The sequence below is a fragment of the Rhodotorula graminis genome (assembly GCF_001329695.1).
Source record: "Rhodotorula graminis WP1 unplaced genomic scaffold RHOBAscaffold_14, whole genome shotgun sequence".
NCBI classification, from domain to species: Eukaryota; Fungi; Basidiomycota; class Microbotryomycetes; order Sporidiobolales; family Sporidiobolaceae; genus Rhodotorula; species Rhodotorula graminis.
Window position 1 is genome coordinate 563,690 of NW_017264941.1, and position 11,680 is coordinate 575,369.

The 11,680-nt window shown below is 69.1% G+C and overlaps 3 protein-coding genes across 3 annotated transcripts; all 3 read left to right on the forward strand.

Annotated features, from left to right (window-relative positions):
- Nucleotides 1–1,352: 1,352 nt before the first annotated feature.
- On the forward strand, nucleotides 1,353–3,515 carry RHOBADRAFT_55766 (uncharacterized protein; the record flags this gene model as incomplete). Its single annotated transcript, XM_018418004.1, has 4 exons — nucleotides 1,353–2,163; nucleotides 2,275–2,550; nucleotides 2,633–2,736; nucleotides 2,889–3,515. 4 exons carry the CDS (start codon nucleotides 1,353–1,355, stop codon nucleotides 3,441–3,443), a joined length of 1,746 nt encoding a protein of 581 aa, XP_018268734.1. The 3' UTR covers nucleotides 3,444–3,515.
- A 2,209-nt stretch (nucleotides 3,516–5,724) lies between these two features.
- On the forward strand, nucleotides 5,725–7,798 carry RHOBADRAFT_29853 (uncharacterized protein). The gene is made up of 11 exons (XM_018412889.1): nucleotides 5,725–5,775; nucleotides 5,856–5,979; nucleotides 6,102–6,210; nucleotides 6,284–6,318; nucleotides 6,390–6,418; nucleotides 6,544–6,699; nucleotides 6,794–6,932; nucleotides 7,037–7,173; nucleotides 7,246–7,374; nucleotides 7,467–7,493; nucleotides 7,571–7,798. The coding sequence occupies exons 1-11, from the start codon at nucleotides 5,773–5,775 to the stop codon at nucleotides 7,613–7,615; spliced, it is 933 nt and encodes a 310-aa protein (XP_018268735.1). The 5' UTR covers nucleotides 5,725–5,772; the 3' UTR covers nucleotides 7,616–7,798.
- Nucleotides 7,799–8,187: 389 nt separating this feature from the next.
- Nucleotides 8,188–8,725, forward strand: RHOBADRAFT_46732 (uncharacterized protein; the record flags this gene model as incomplete). The annotated part of the gene is made up of 2 exons (XM_018414844.1): nucleotides 8,188–8,243; nucleotides 8,383–8,725. The coding sequence occupies 2 exons, from the start codon at nucleotides 8,188–8,190 to the stop codon at nucleotides 8,723–8,725; spliced, it is 399 nt and encodes a 132-aa protein (XP_018268736.1).
- Between the last annotated feature and the right edge of the window lie 2,955 nt (nucleotides 8,726–11,680).

Sequence of the window (11,680 nt, forward strand, 5' to 3'; positions counted from 1 at the left end):
GTCGACGAGGGGCGAGAGGTGCGACGCGACGAGCTGCGACGACGACGTGAGGTGGACGATGGCGGTCCAGTCGGGCGTGTGCGGGTTCGACGCCGACGACGAGAGCGAGACGGTCGACGGGAGCTTGAGGATCTGGGCGAGCGAGTGCGAGTGCGCAGGTGGAGGTTTGGGTCGAGGTGGTCGAGGCGGCAAAGTCGGTTTTGGGAGGAGCGCCGCGAGGTCCTCTGTTTCGTGCAAGGGTCAGCGACGGACCGTGCGGCGATGCAGGGAGAGGAGGACGCACCGCTCGGAAGCTGATCTGCCTCCCACCACCGGTACGCGAGCTTGTGCCGCGGCTTGACCTCGCCCTTCCATCGCCCGACGAGCCACCATACGGCGACGGCGCCGACGACGAGGACGACGAGCCTCAACGGCCTCCCTCGCCACCTGCGGGCCGCCGCACTGCTGCTCGACCCAAAGCTGCCGCGGCGCACGCGCGTCGTCGGCGATGCGCCGCCAGACGAGGCGGCCGACGAGGACGCGCCGGCGAACCCGCCGCCGACGAAGCCGCCGCCGCCGCCGCCGTTCGACAGGCTGATGGACGAGACGGGCGACGCTGCACGACGAGCGAGGTGGGGCGCGTGGTGGGCGTCGTTGTGCGGCGTTGCCGACGAGGATGAAGGGCCGGCGGCGGACGACGAGGACGAGGACGAGGTCGAGGGCAAGGAAAAGGGCATGGTGCGCGCGAGGCGGGACTTGAGGCTCGACGAGCGCGTGACGGTGGTCGTGGCCGTGGCGGCGTGCCACAGGGGGGACGAGGACGAGGTTGGCGACGGAGCCGACTCGGAGAGGGGAACCAGCGAGTCGGGCGAGGCCGACAAGGACGGCGGCTGGTCTTGCGGGGTCGGGGACCGGCGCAGCTGTTGCAGGGCTGGTGGGGGCGCGTGGCTCGGCGCAGGGCGACGGTGGTGGTCGCTGAGCGTGTCGGAATCGCCGGCGGGGGAGAGCGAGGACGAGGTGTCGACTCGAAGCCGCGGCGCGGGCATGCGCGTCGGCTGTGGAGCGCGTCTCGTGTGGCACTCGACGTGCTGCGCTGCTCGGCCGTGCAGCTGTGGCGTGGCGAGGACGGCGAGAGAGAACGGGAGCGCGGCGTGTCGAGAACAAAGTGGTCTCGCCCGCTCACCTCCCCAAGGGCGCAGCTGGGAAGCCTCAGTGCTGTAGGACACGCTTGCAAGTAGCTTGCACGCGTCGCACAAATTTCTGCGGGCGAGGGAGAGTGCGTCGTCGCAGCTCTTCTCGCTTCATCGTCGCCCGCTCGCTCTCGCTCCGTCTCCCACTCACGGCCCAGAGCAGGCACTCGCACCAGCTGCGTCATGCCCCCTCGCATCCGCTCACCCACCCCGTCCGACCAGGAGGACCAGCTCGCGTCCGGCTCCGACACGTCCCCTCCTCCTCCCTCTCGTCGCCCCCCGCCTCCCGCACCGCCCGCGCCCGCACCAGGGCCCGCACCAGCCCGCACCACCATCCGCGTCAAGCCCCTCCAGCCCCCTCCACCGCCTCCTCCTGCGCCTGCGCCCGCACCTGCGCCCGTCTCGGCAGCGCCCCCACAGCGCCGTGGTGCTCGCGCCCGCGCCCAGGCCGCCTACGACGAGTCCGACTCGGACCCGGACGCCCCCATGGACCTCGACGATGCCGAGCACGACGAGCTCGAGGACGAGCTCGACGACGACGACGACGACGCCGAGTTCGACCAAGACGACGAGGGCGACTATGCCCCCTCGCGCTCGGCCGCCGCCAAGGGCTCGCGCGCATCGAGCCGCAGCGGCCGGAGCGGCAAGGCGGCGGCCAAGCCCCGGGCGGGCACAGCGGCCTCGGCGGGACGGCGTCGCTCGAGCGCAGCCGGCGCGGGCACGACCGCGTCCGGCTCGGGCTCGACCTCGACCTCGGCGGCCGCGACGCCGGGCCCTGCAGCAGCCGGCGGTCCCCTCGCCAACATGAAGATCAAGTTCAAGCTCGGCGGCGGGGCCGGGGCCGGGCCGGCCGACGCGGCGAGTGCGGCGCCGTCGAGCACGGCGGCCAGCTCGCCGGCGAGTTCGGTCGCAGGTGGGCGCCGGGGCAAGGCGGCGGCGCCGGGCAAGGGTGCGGGCAAGGCCAAGGGCAAGGCCAAGGGCAAGAAGAAGGCCGGTGCGTCGGCTCTTTCCCTCGTCCCCTCTCTCGACCGGCCGGCGTCCTTGACGCAGGCCCTCGAGTGCTTGAAGATGCAGCCGACTCACACTCTTCCCTCGTTTCCCGCAGAGTCAGACGAGTCGGACGCCTCGCTCGACCTGCCCGACTCGGACGACGACCTCGCCGGCCTCTCGTCGCGCATGTCGTCCCAGGTCTCGGGCTCGGAGCAGGACGAGCTCGCGTCCAACGACGGCCTCGGGTCGGACGACGAGGGCCTGAGCGGCAGTGGCAGCGGCAGCGGCAGTGAGGCGGCGAGTTCGATCTACGGCGGGAGGAAGACGGCGCGGCAGAGGGCCAAGGAGATGGGCGGCGACGAGGCCCTCGAGCTCATGAGCTTGCCCAACGGTGCGTCGCACGAGTTTCCCTTTTCTCTCGTCGCTCTCGACTGGGCGGCGTTGACGCTCGTCTTGTTCTGGTGCGTCCGCAGACGTCGCCGCCAAGCCGGCTCGCACCGACGCCGAGATCGCTCAAGCTCGCGCCGAAAAGTCGCGCAAGCGCAAGTCGCAGGCCGACAAGAAGCTCGAGGACGAGGTGCGTCCCGCTCTCTGTCTCTGTCTGCCCTGTCGCACCCCCGCCTTGCCCTCGTCGCCACCATCGACGGTTCTCCTTCCCTCGCCGCCTCTTCCTCCCTCGACGCTCTCCTCCCGTACCTACTGACTCTTTCACCTCCCCAACCATACCAGAAAACCGAGACGATCAACCGTCTGCTCAAGAAGCCCGTCGGCCGCGTCTCGTCGACCGGGAGCGGCAAGCGCGGCGGCGCCCGAGGCGGCGGCGGCAAGCGCGGCCGCTCCAAGCTCAACAAGAGCATGACGGCCGACGGCGAGGGCGACGAAGACGACGAGGACGAGGACGGCGCGGCGAGGAGGGAGCGCGAGGCGTTCGACGAGCAGGAGAGGGAGAGGAGGAGGAACGTGCGCCCGACGGTTAGCCGCTGGATCAGCTCGATCCGGGACGCGTCGGCACCGGCGCCTGCTCCAGCCGACGGTAACGCCACCACCGCCACCACCACGACCGCCGCCGACGGCCAAGAGCCCACCTTCACCCTCTCGTATTCGCTCCCTCCCTCTCGCCGGCTCGACCTCCCGACCCTCGCCCTCTCCCCCGCTGCCGTCGCTGCCGCCGCAGGGCACAAGCGTCCCGCACCCGCCTCGAGGGTGTTCAGCGCCGAGGAGCGCGAGGCCAACCGGCGCAAGAACGCCGACGGGTTCAGCAAGGTGCTGCTCGGCGCGGCGTGAGGACGGCTGGGCGAGGCGCGGCGGCAGCTGTAGCAGGCGCATGGGAGTGCGATGGACATGGTCGTGCTGTTCCTTGAGCGGCGAGAGAGGAGCTGGCTTGCTCCGCTCGCAGCAAAAAAGCTCTCGATTGCTCGGCGCGAGCTTGAGAAGGTCCGAGCGGCCGCTGTCCTCGCTCGCTTTTCGGCTCCCGGCGCACCCCAAGAGGCGCAAGACGAGCACTCGCACGGGTCGTGTGCAGAACGGAGAGTCCGAGGAGCGACGCCGGTCCGTCTCTCGCCGTCCGCCTCGCCTCGGCCTTCTCCCTCTTCCTCCCTCCTCCCTCTCACTCGCTGCTGCGCCCCGCCCCAGCCGAGTGCGGGACAGAGCCGCAGTGCCCACGCACATCGTTATGCAGCCCAACCTGTCGGGCGCCACCGTCATCTCGCCGCGTCGCCTCCCGGACGAGCTCATCTTCATCATCATCGAGTGGTGCGCCTACCTCGAGGGCGACCGCGAGCGCGAGCGCACCTTCGCGGCCCTGTGCCTCCTGTCGCGGCACTACAAGCCGGCCGCCGAGCGTCACCTGTGCTCGCGCGTCACGATCACGGGCAAGGTCCACGCCCAGGGCATCTTCGTCAGCTCGGCGGCGCAGGTCGTCGCGCGCCGACCAGAGCTTCGTCAGCACGTCCAGTCGGTCGCGTACGGCATGATCGAGTCGCCGTACGTCGAGGAGCACCTGTCGATCGCCGCCCTCCTCGTCCTCCTGCCCAACGTCGAGGAACTCGTCGAGCCAGACTGGTACAGCCCGGCCCTCGCGTGCATGCTGGCATCGGCGCGGGTGCGCATCCGCCGCCTCTTCATGGACACGTGGCAGGACAGCGACGCGCTGCCGCTCGAGAACTACCCGCAAGTCTTCTCTGCGCTGCGACACTTGCGCATCCAGCACCTCGACAACTGGGACTGGTTCACGCTCCCGCCCGTCCTTCGTCGCCTGACGACACTCGCCTTCGGACGTTCTGTCAACGGCCTGAACATCATTTACCGCGACCCCGAGGACGAGGCGTTTTTGCCGCCCAACGTCGACACGCTGTCGTTCCCTCTCGACCTCGTTCACGACAGCTCATCCGCCCTCGCCGACTGCCAGCGCCTTCGCCACTTCGCCATCGTCGGCGAGGCGAGCGTCGCCAAGTACAGGACCGCCATCGGTCAACTCGCCGCCCTGCTTTACGCGACGCCGCCGACCGTCCTGTCCATCTCGATCGACGCAACCCTCCGCATCTACACGGGCGACGGCAAGGGCAACGAACGCGTCGTCGCCGACCAAGAGGTGCTCCCGATCCTCATCCCGCCGTCGTCGACCGACCTCCTCGCCGCCATTCCCCAGCAGGTCGAGCACCTCTCGCTCGTCACAAACTGCTTCCGCGCCGTCGACGTCGCCATCTACCTCCTCAGCACCAGTCGCCCTCGCGCCCTCAAGAGGCTCCGCGTCGGCGGCGACGTCGGGCGCGGCCTCGGCTGGATCCTGTACGGCGGCGGCGCAAAGGGGACTCGGTACGCCGGCCTCAAGACCCAACTCGAGCGCGACGGCGTCATCGTGACGACCGTACCGAGCTACTGGTGAGCGAGATCGGCGGTCGGTGCAGGTGCAGCGGGCGAGTCGGCGCGGAGGAGGGTCGAGCGAGTGTCGGACGGCGGCGAGGAGGACGGCTTGGCAACGACGACCTTGGTTCTGCTTCAGCTCTCAGTGCGACGATCGAGAGTGTCTGTTCGCTTCGGCAGCTTGTCGACCTGAGAGCCACGAGGGCGAGTCGGTGAGCGAAAGCCGGACCGGAGCCTTCTCAAACTCCCGGCTCGTCTGCTCCGCTGCGGCTGGTTCTTGCCTTCTTTCTCCTCCTCGCGTCGAGTTCGATCCACCTGCTGCTTCCTCGCTCGGCCTGCTGGCGGTCACGCTGCCGAAAGGTCGACGCGCCGGTTCCACCTCGCAGGTGCGGTCGGACCGCCGACTCGCTCTGCTCGCTGTCGACCTCACGGCGGTGGCTCTCGCGAGCCCGACGACGCTGAGCTACGCTCGACAACCTCGTCCGCTCCGCAAAGCCGACTTTGCGCGAGCGAGCGGGGCGAGTGCAGGTTGCTCTCCTCGCAAATCGGCTGGTCGCGGGATGCGTCCAGGGTTACGAAGCTGTGCTAAGCTCAAATACGAGCGGCTTCGTATTTCAACGGACCTAAGTTGCCGAGTTGGCCGGAGCCGGATCACTCTCTCGCTCGGCTGGGGCCGCGCCTCGTTTTGGTCCTCCCCTCCTCCTCTCGCTCTCGCTCTACAGCACTCGCCAAGCTACAGCAGACTCGCAGCATGGTGCGCACACCTCTCTCTCGCCATCCCTCGACCGCGCACCGCCGCCCGAGCTCCTGCCGACTCTGTGTTGCGTCGTGCAGTCCTCGACGACCAACAAGCCCGACGTGATCAAGACCAAGGAGGAAAAGGTTGCAGAGAAGAGCTCGTCGGCCCTCAAGAGCTTCATCTCGGGCGGTGCCGGCGGTGTCGCTGCCGTCCTCGTCGGTGCGTCCACCCTTCCTCCTCGTTCCCCCCTCGAGCCAAGAGTGGGGGTCACCTCGGCCCTCGCTCTGCACTCGATGGACCGGCGAGACCATGCAGCGCTCACGATACTTCATTGCTCGCAGGTCAACCCTTCGACCTCACCAAGGTCCGCCTGCAGACGGCGGCGCCCGGGCAGTACACCGGCGCGATGGACGTCGTGAGGCAGACGATGGCGCGTGACGGCGTCCGAGGGTGCGTCTCTAGCTCGCCCTACCTCTCCTTGTCGCCTAGAGGCGAGAGCTCACTCGCTCGTGCCTCGTCGCAGCTTCTACCGCGGCATGGGTCCTCCCCTCGCAGGAGGTGCGCCCGCTCTGTCCTCCTCCTCATCCGACGCGAGAGACTCACTCCCCTCCTTTTATCGAGTCTTACAGTCACGCCGATGTTTGCTGTCAGCTTCTGGGTGCGTCCCTCTCGCGTCCCGCTCTCGAGCATCCCTCCGTGTGCGCAAGTTCTGCGCCCGAGCAGAGCGGCGCAGGCTCTGCGGCGGCTTCAGCATCAAGAGATTGACACTTTTGCCACACACAGGGCTACGCCATGGGCAAGAAGCTCGTCTACGCCATGACCCCGAACCGCCCCTCCTCCGTCCTCTCGTACGGCGAGCTCGCCGCCGCCGGCTTCTTCTCCGCCATCCCGACCACCCTCGTCGCCGCACCTGTCGAGCGCGTCAAGGTCCTGCTGCAGGTGCGTCGCCGCTCTCGCTCGGCGTCGACGTCGAGCTCGTCAGCAGGGACGTCTGCGCGTGTCGCTCACCCTCTCTCCTTTCGCGCGTCGACAGATGCAGGGTCAGGGCGGCAAGCAGCTGTACAGCGGCCCGATGGACGCTGTCGCCAAGCTGTACAAGGAGGGCGGCCTCAAGAGCATCTACCGCGGCACCGGCGCGACGGTCGCTCGCGACGGTCCGGGCAGCGCAGCCTGTGCGTCCTCTTCCCCTCTCTCTAGTTCTCCCTCCCATCTCCCCCTCGAGACAGCGCCTCTACGACATGCGCCGATACTGACGCCCTCTCGCCCCGTCGCGCAGACTTTGTCGTGTACGAGATGGTCAAGAAGTCGCTCACGCCGGCTGGGCAGGACCCGGCCGCGCTCTCGCTCAGCGCCGTTATGATCGCCGGTGGTTCGGCCGGTGTCGCCATGTGGACGCTCGCGATCCCGCCAGATGTGCGTCCCCGTCCACTGCCCGCCGCACTCGGGCGAACGGCCCTGACGACTCTCCTTCTTTCACGTGCGCAGGTCGTCAAGTCGCGCCTGCAGGGTGCGCCCGAGGGCACGTACAAGGGCTTCATGGACTGCGCGCGCCAGACGGTCGCCAAGGACGGCGTCGGCGCGCTCTTCAAGGGCTTCGGTCCGGCCATGGCGAGGGTCCGTTGCCTTCTTCCTCGCCCCTCTCTGCGACGAGCCACGCTCACGCATCCTCTCGAACTCGGGTACTGACGCCTTGTCTCGCTCTGCAGGCTTTCCCGGCCAACGCCGCCACCTTCGTGCGTCTGCCGCCTTCTCCTCGTCGACACTCCCCCTCCCTTGTCCTTCAGCTACTGACCCTCCTCCTCACCCACAGCTCGGCGTCGAGCTCAGCATGCAGCTCATGAACAAGCTCTTCTAGGCGCTTGACGCGTCACCGTTGGCGCGACCGTCGTCGCCTGCCGGTCCGCCCTCCCTCCCTCCCTCCCTGCCTTGCCCTCTCTCGAGCCACCTCCACGAGGCGACCTTCGCTTGTTCCCTCCTTCCAGCTTTGCCCACCGCAGTAGAGTGTAGTCTTTGCAAATCAGACGCTGTGCCACCTTTCCTCGGTTCGCCGTCGTCGAGCGCGCGCGCTCGCCAACGTCGCTCGGACCTCGTCTCGCTCTCTCGTGCTCGTCTTGCCTCGCTCTCGCGCGAGGGCTTCTCACGCTGTATGCCTGACGAGAGCAGGCGAGCTTGTCCACACGAGCGCTAGACGTTGCCGCCGGCGCCAGCCAGAGCGGTCGCTCGCAGGACCGCCGCTCAGTCGCTCGCTCGGGGCTTGCGATGAGCGACGCAGCAGCTCTACGAAGTGCTTGTACGGCTGTCTCGCAGTTCTGCAACCGACCTCGAGCAGTGTGCTCGACCGACCCCCGCTCGTCGTCGTCATCTGAGCTCGCCGTCTCTCTCGCTCTCCCTCCTCTCCCACCCAGCAGTACAAGCTCGTTCTGCACCATGCTCCGCTCTGCGACTCTGTCTCTTCGCGCTGCGCGTGTCGCGCCCCCTGCACCGTGCGTCTCCAGTCTCCTCTCTTCCCCACACCTCGTCCCACGTCGCCTCGGCGCCAGTTCGCCGGGCAGGCCGCGCGCACACTCGCCAGCCTGCAGGGCACATCGAGACTGACCTCGAGTCCTTGCCTCCCTCGTGCAGCACCCTCATCCGCGCCTACCGCCCCACCGCGTCCGTCCTTATGCCGACGACGAGCACGGCGTCCCCTGCGTCGCCCAAGGACGAGCAACGCGCGACCGCCCAGCAGCATCCGACGCACAAGCCGGCCGGCAAGGGCAACACGACGTCGCCGCAGGCGTCGGCGTCGGAGCACAACGCGCCCAAGGACTCGGACAAGGACAGGATGGAGGCCGAGGCGGCGTCTGCTGGCCCCGAGGCGGCCGATGGACGGTACGGTGCGGCCGACATGGTCGAGGGCAACTACACCAAGGACTCGAAGGAGGCCAAGGACCGCAAGGAGGCGGGCAAGATGGGCGAGCGCTGAGCGAGCGGCGCCGCCGTCATCGTCGACACGCCGCACGACGAGTGTAAATATCCTCCCTTTCGCGTGCGTCGCAGCGCGAGACGGAGAGCAGAAAGCGAGAGCGGCAGCCTCGAGCTGCTTGAGCCGACACCTTGCGAGCAGCGAGGGCGCAGGTTGGCCGACGAGCAGTGCGGTGCGTCGGCGCTCGTTCTCTCCTCCTTTGCTCGCCCGGTACAGGCCCTCGACCGACACTTACATTCTCACGGTCACAGGCGGCAGAAGGGAGCGCCAGCTCAAGTGCCGAGAGCGAGGTGAGCGTCGAGCGAGACGGCCGTTGGCGGCGCCGGCGCCTCTTTGCTTCCTTCCCTCTCCTCGTCTCTCCCCTCTCTCCCACCTCGGCCTCGACCCGACCCGGCACACTCTTTTCCGAGCTGCACCCGAGCGCCAAGTACCCCTGCACCGGCGCGCGAGCCCTGCATCTTCCCCTCGTCCTCCTCGCTCCCCCACCCTCGTCCCGCCGGACGGGCTCCTCGTCATGTCGCCCCTCGCCCACCGCCAGGGCCCGCACACACCTACAAGGGCTCGCACGAGGGCTTCACGCGTCTCGGTCCCGACCTCACGCCGTGCGCCCCTCGCCGCCGCCGCATCGGCCAACATCCCGCGCACCGACCATCGCGACCCGACCGCTCGCGTCGACGGCCTGTGCGCCAAGTTCACGACCGCGACCCGCCTCGCCAACACGACTACGGTGACGCACAAGCAGCAGCGCGCCGAGGCCGGCGCCAAGATGCGGGACGCGTCGTTCGACAGGCCCGAGCGCCACAAGCTCGCCATCTCGGCCAAGGCTGCATCCCCTGTCGGCTCGAGCGAGCAGGCTCAGACCGCTGCAGTGCGTCGTCCGCTCTCTCCTGCCTCCACCACGCACGGCCACCTGTACTGACCGTCTCTTCCACCCCCCCCCCCCCTGGCCCTCCTCCTCTCTCGTCGCAGATCACCCCTGTCGCCTCGTCGCCGTACGTCCCTCCGCACATCCGCAAGGCCGCCATGACGGCTTCCTCGTCGTCGCACAAGGAGAACGTCCCGCTCGGCTGGTTCGACCGGTCGGCGTGCCCCGAGTCCGAGGACAGCTTCTACTCGCACGTGTCGAGCACGTTCAGCACGCCGCCGCTCGGCTCGACGCCCAACACGAGCTTCCCGCAGCTCTTGTCGTCGACGTCGTCGTCGTCGAGCTCGGCGCGCCACACGTCGAGCCCTCGCATGTCGCGCGCCCGCCCGCCCGCCTCGGCCGCCACGCGCAGCCCGCACCCGCTCTCGCCGACGAGCATGCCCGTCCTCGCACGCTCGCCTGTCTCGTCGAGCGCCTCTCGTCAGCCTCTCTTCCTGTCGCGCCGCCAGTCGCACCCGGCCCAGATCCTCGAGGACGACGAGCGCGAGGACGACAGCATCGCCGTCTCGGGGCGCCCCGTTTCGGAGCGCAGCTGGGCCGACGAGGTGGAGGCCGAGTACGCCAACACGTCGCACGTGCCGCTCTCGCCGGCCGAGGAGGCGCTCCTCGGGCAGGACGGCGCTGACGCCGCGAGCGAGGGCGGCTTCAACGTCCAGATCGGCGTCCAGCTCCGCCGCGAGAGCGCCTTTACGACTGCCTCGAGCGCTCTCGACGTCCCTGAGGACGAGAAGGGGGCGTGCACGGGCTGCGGCGCCGACGAGACCGACTGCTTCATCAACCTCGTGCGTCCCGCTCTCTGCGCCCTCCTCTGCCCGCTCCCGCTCTCGACGGTCATTCTGACAGACCCTCCTCTTGTGCGCAGACGCCCTGCGGTCACGCCCTGTGCCCCGTCTGCATCAACGCTCTCGTCAACGCCGCCGCGCACAAGCCGCCTCGCCCGACCACGTGTTTCGCCTGCGCGTCGGCCGTCGGCAGCTTCGTCGCGACGGTCCCGGCGTCCGAGTCGGGCAAAGGTCTCGTCACGGCCCTCCTCGACTCGCTCGCCGCCGGCCAGGTCGAGCGCCGTCAGTCGATCGTCGCGCCCGCCGACGTCCTCGCCGGCGAGGGCGGCGAGAGCATCAAGATGCGTCGCAGGCGCCGCCGCAGCTCGGTCGTCGCCGCTGCCCTCGCCACCGTCTTTTCGTCGCCGATGAGCGGGAACCGCACGTCGCTCGACACGTCGACGTCCTCGGCCGGCACGCTCGCCAGCGACTTTGGGTCGCTCGAGTCGCTCGAGTCGCCGCTCGCCCGTCGCAGTCGCCCCAACAGCGCGCCGCTCACTGCGTCGCCGACCGTGCGCATCAACGCCGCGTCGCCGAGTGTCGTCACGTCGTCGTTCGGTCGCGCCGAGCGCACCACCGCCCGCGAGTCGGTCGACTACACGCAGGACCTGTTCTCGACGACCTCGTCCACGTCGTTCAGTCGTCGCGCCTCGTCCGTCGTCATCCCTCCCGTCGCGTGGCGCGCCAACATCAACTGGCCCGTCGTGCGCCTCGACAACGTGCCGTGGGAGTTGACGGTCGACGAGGTCGAGGCGTGGCTGCCGCCTGGGACGCTCGCGAGCGACCGCACGGGCACGACCGGCGGTGCCGCCGACACGATCGAGGAGGTGCAGGTCGACGAGGGCCGTGTCGGTGACGGCGAGGGGGTCACGCTCGCCGTGCACATCCTCTGCAACCGGTGCGTCGTCAAGTCCTCTTCCTCCCTCTCAATCTCCCTCGACTTGGTCTGTCCCTGCCAAAATATGGACTGACCTGCGCCGGTCGACGTCCTGCAGCGCCGACGGCCGCACGCTCAACCAGGCCTACATCGAGTGCTCGTCGCGCGCCGCCGCTCGCAAGATCGTCCGCCTGCGTGACGGCTTCAAGTTGCGCAACCGCACGATCCACGTCGCCATGTCGAGCCAGGGCGAGCTTCTCGGCACGGTGCGTCCTCGCTCTCTTTGTTCTCGACTTCGGGAAGGTCGACCTTCCCAAGTTGCCGACGAGCTC